The following is a 4,734-nucleotide window of genomic DNA, read 5'->3' on the forward strand; positions in this document are numbered from 1 at the left end:
TCTAGGTTGAGCTAACAGTAACTTTTGGAAAAGACAACAACCATTTTTTAGTTCTTGCTCTTTATTAAAAAAGTTATAACTTGGCATAATCAGCCAAAACTTCTTTATATTTCTGCTTATCACAAACTTTCCAAAAAAATATGCAACTGAGAAGCATTATCTTCATTGAAAGTGCCTCAATAAATCAATAAATGATTTTGAAGGAATCAACCTTAGTTTCAGGTGGAGCAATAAGTGTACTCATGAAGTGATCATTATTGGTAGTTTTGTAGTCACATAGCTTACTATTCTTAGCAATGAAACTTGTTATTATTATTTTATGCGGGTGTGCAGTGAAACACATTATAACTAAGTAAAATAAATCTACTGCATGCTGAAATAAAAATATTTTGTTATTTTATGTATAAGGTAATGCACTAAATTAAACTAAGATAAATAAAAGCAACTAAGCAAAGTAGATGTTGTTTAATTTGCAGGAATACAATCCGTGGGAATAATTCTTAAGGAAGTTTTCCTAGTTTATTTCATTGGAAATTTTGCATGAAGTCTGAGCTCTTGAGAAAAGATCATATGCTTCATGTAAAAGACACTTGTACCAATTTCTTTCTGTTTTAATCCATAAGGTTCAAATAGGCAGGGCATTGGAATCCTCCATTTTTTCCATCGTACTTCTTTTCAGTAATCTAAAATATCTTGAATTAGTTTATAGTGTTAGTATTTTCCAAAAATACAAAGGTTAACATGGTTCCACGCGCACCCACATGAATAGTAAGTTCAAAAAATACTTAAAAGATTTAAAAAATCTAAAATTCTAGGGTAACAAACTTGATCAGCCATTCTACTCACATGTGAAGTTTCATGAAGTATTGACACCCATGATATTCTTAGTGAACAATACAATTGGGACCTTACTAATCATTAAACAATGTTTTTCTCAATATTGCTTCGACTTTGTCACTTTTGCCCCGAATAACAAGGATTTAAATTCTTTGTGAAACTTCATATGCGGGTATACCGGTTGACTAAGTATGTTACAAAAAATATTCAGATTTTTTATTTTTTTTCTAATATTTTTTTTGAATGTACTATTCATAAAAGATGCGCGTGGAACCATGCTCATCAAATCCGCGTCCTAGTATTCTTTTCCTATCGTATGAATTAAATCAAAGAGCCTGAAGACTATGTTTCCTTGAAAAATATAAAAATAAAAATGTGTATGTTTGTAGGAGAACATAGAGAACAGACCAGTGATCAGAAGGCGGATGTAAGTTTTCACCGTGCCACACCCACCAATACGGTCACTTCCCACCCGTTTCCATATATAACGGTCAACTACTTCCTCGTCCCCAACCTCCACAGCCTTCCTCTTCCCCTCTCTTCTCCCCTCCTCTCACCCGAGCACGCCAACGCACACTCAAGTCTCCAATGGCCAACGAGCACTTCTTCCCCGGCGAGTACCTTTCCTCCGGTCTGGCCGCGCCGTTCCTTGGCGCATCTTACGTGCAGCCGCCCCGTTCAGGGTTCGAAGCCGCCGCGGCTATGGCCTTCGGGCTGCCGTGGGTGGACCAGCATCTTCCAGTAGACTCCTCAGCCACCACGGCACACTTTGACTCCGCGCTCAGTTCTCTGGTCTCGTCTCCTGCCAGCGCCACCGCCGGCGGAGGCTTAGGCTTCGCGCACGGCGGCGAGGATGACGTCGCCATCGGCGACCTGATCGGCCGGCTCGGCAGCATCTGCAACGGCGCCAGCGCCAACAACTCCTGCTACAGCACGCCTATCAGCTCCCCTCCACGCGGGGCGCCGCAGGCGTTCCGGGGCTACGGCGCCATCGCTGCGCTGGAGACAGGCAGGCTATCCCGGGTGTCAAGCAGCAAGTCGCTCGTTGGCAACACCTCCGGCGTTGCCGCGACGGCGCCATTGGATCAGAACGCCCAACTGGAGATGAGCCCCGAGACGGACAGCCAGCCCGCAATGCAGGAGCCGCCCACGAAAAAGGGCGCCGCCGGTTCCGCGCGGAAGCGCAAGGCGGCCCCGGCGAAGGGCAAGGCGAAGGCTTCTTTACCCGCAGTACAGCCCAGTTGCTCCGTCAGTTCTTCTTCTCCCTCTCATTTCACAGATGTTGGCATCAATCAAGGCCCAGTTCGTTGGTGATACTATGCCAAGTAACTCCGTGGATAATATATAAATTATTGGCGCAAATGCAGATGGCGGCAATGAATACGAGCCCGCCGAAGCGGCCGAGGGTCGCCGACGGCGGCGACGAGGAAAACGCCGGGGCGGTGGAGGAGGAGAAGGCGGAGCCGGCCAAGGACTACATCCATGTGAGGGCGAGGAGGGGGCAGGCAACCGATAGTCACAGCCTCGCCGAGAGGGTACGGTACCTACCGACCTCCTACCTATCCTAGATACTACTACACATTAATTCCCAAATCCAAATGCACGTCACTGTAATTTACATACTAATCACTTGAGCGTACTAGTACTAGTACCTTGTTGTTGTTATTCAAAATTTTCAAGTGTGAAGACTTTGCTTGTTCTTACTTGGTAGGTGAGGAGGGAGAAGATCGGTGAGAGGATGAAGCTGCTGCAGTCCCTGGTGCCAAGCTGCAACAAGGTACTCCCTCCGTTCCTAAGTATAAGTCTGAGTATAACAAAATGGACTATAACATATAGATGTATGTAGACATATTTTAGAATGTAGATTTACTTATTTTACTTTGTATATAGTCGTTTGTTGAAATCTCTAAAAAGACTCGTATTTGGGAACGGAGGGAGTACTACTGTATGTGTTTATGCATGTATGAACGCACCCGAGCCGCAATTTCCTTAAGGTCAAATTCTGTTTAACTTGGAAGGTTAGCATGCATGTGAAGGCGAGTACGCATAGATAGCGTTTTGGAGACTGTGTCCATCCATGTCTAAAATACATTTGAACAAACGAAATTCGTAGTACTGCTTACTACTGCTTGATCTTGTTGTCAGCTACCACTTGTTCATTAGCTCTTTTTTTGGACAAGTTCATTACTAGCTACTAATCGCTACTGAGGATGTAATTCTATAGTAGTTGGACTTTTTGCTAGCTAGAGCGACTCCTCCACCGAAAGTAGGAAGAAAGCGAGCTAGCTATGGTGAAGTCTGGGCTTTGGAGGCAGTAATTTAGTAATTTGGAACGTAGTGGTCCAAGAGCTAGCTAAGCTAGCAGCGGTAGTCATAATTAGTTGCGACGTTCCGGCTTTTGGTGGAGGATGATTAGTTAATCAATGGAAGGTGCGGGTGGTTTAGGTGGCGCGCACGATTACTTTAGTGCACAATTATTGCGGCGGTGGTCAAATTTCGGTTTGTTTAAGTGTTTCTCCTTGCGTTTTTTAGCTGCTTAATTATTAACCATCACATGCGGATGTGCGGTGGACAGATCACCGGCAAGGCACTCATGCTCGACGAGATCATCAACTACGTCCAGTCGCTGCAGCGTCAGGTCGAGGTATACTTTAGTAACCACCTAAGATGCAGCATGCATGTCGCAAGACTGAACTTTCTTTCTTTCAGAACTGAACTAGCTAATAATTTGTGCATTCCTTCAGTTTCTATCCATGAAATTGTCGACCATGAATCCTCAGTTGGAGCTCGACGAGCAGTACATCCCGTCCAAAGAGGTGAGAGTTCATATGATATGACACGTATATAAAAAATCGAACTTTGCCGTCAATCTCCACACCGGAACTTCTGCCAGACCACCACTCAAATTGATGCGAGGGAGATAACCTTGCACACAACTATTTCCAGATGAACCAGATGGCAGTGCCCGGCTTCTCCTACGCCGGTTCACCCGTCGCCGTCGCGGCCGGCCACGGCCACGGGGCAGAGGTAGAAGGCACCTTCAGCTGGGAGCAAGACCTCCAGAGAGTGGTGCAGATGGGGGGAGCCAGCAGCAGCCATAGCCAGCAACCCCAAGCTTTCTATGGCGAGTGAAAATACCAGATCACCTTTCCTTGGTCTCTTCATGTCCTGAAAACGGCCGGTTCTGGATTCTGTGCTGAGGTTGCCCTGTTTGGCCCGTTCCATGTCATTGAATGCAGGCAGTGGCCAGCCGGCGACGACAGTAAACCACATGAAGGTTGAACCATAAATGTGCCTGCCCCTGCCTTCTGTACATACGCCAGCCGCTCCGCCCTTTTTTCTCTTCTCCCTGCACAGCAGTTCAGAAACTACAACAATCATTACCACATGACAAACGAGAAACCAGCAGGTTTCAGGCTTTGGGGTGCAGATGCAGTGGCATGGCAGGGTATGAATTTGGGTGTAATATGTGTGTTGAAAAAGGGCAAAGAGGGGCCAGGGATTGTGTGATGAACTCCTGCTTGCATGCCCTGACTGTAGAAAGTATGTAGTGCTAGTTTCTCAACTCGGAAAGCATGAGAATTCAGAGAAGAAACAAAGTTACCTTCCCTTTGGGTGTTCAAATTATCTCCTAGATCAACTATGTCTTTGATCTTGTTTCTGTTTTGGATGCCTCTAGTATTTTACTCCAGCCAATGGCAACATACATGTTCCTCTAGTATATCATTATGAGCCCACATCTTATGTACTATATTTCCCCAACAGTGGATCAAAATACGGTAGGTCAAAGATCCAAAAACATATTGTCAGATTGTGTATCTGTGTGCTGTTCCTCAATGAATGTAGCTGATCCTACTGCACAGTTGAACCAGAGAAACCGTGGCTTCAATCATTAAT

The 4,734-nt window shown here is 45.4% G+C and overlaps 1 protein-coding gene across 1 annotated transcript; it reads left to right on the forward strand.

The window, feature by feature from the left end:
* Positions 1-1,362: 1,362 nt before the first annotated feature.
* LOC119354891 (transcription factor bHLH62-like) lies at positions 1,363-4,498 on the forward strand. Its single transcript, XM_037621656.1, has 6 exons — positions 1,363-2,085; positions 2,205-2,372; positions 2,549-2,614; positions 3,413-3,481; positions 3,582-3,653; positions 3,784-4,498. Exons 1-6 carry the CDS (start codon positions 1,426-1,428, stop codon positions 3,967-3,969), a joined length of 1,221 nt encoding a protein of 406 aa, XP_037477553.1. The 5' UTR covers positions 1,363-1,425; the 3' UTR covers positions 3,970-4,498.
* Positions 4,499-4,734: the final 236 nt, after the last annotated feature.

The sequence above is a fragment of the Triticum dicoccoides genome, chromosome 2A (assembly GCF_002162155.2).
Source record: "Triticum dicoccoides isolate Atlit2015 ecotype Zavitan chromosome 2A, WEW_v2.0, whole genome shotgun sequence".
Taxonomy (NCBI): Eukaryota; Viridiplantae; Streptophyta; class Magnoliopsida; order Poales; family Poaceae; genus Triticum; species Triticum dicoccoides.

Bases quoted from the DNA above. Each gene is read 5' to 3' on its own strand.
- LOC119354891 (XM_037621656.1), top strand. From the start codon at position 1,426: ATGGCCAACGAGCACTTCTTCCCCGGCGAGTACCTTTCCTCCGGTCTG. The intron at 2,373-2,548 runs GTACGGTACCTA...CTTACTTGGTAG, and splicing joins GTCACAGCCTCGCCGAGAGG to GTGAGGAGGGAGAAGATCGG. The intron at 3,654-3,783 runs GTGAGAGTTCAT...AACTATTTCCAG, and splicing joins AGTACATCCCGTCCAAAGAG to ATGAACCAGATGGCAGTGCC.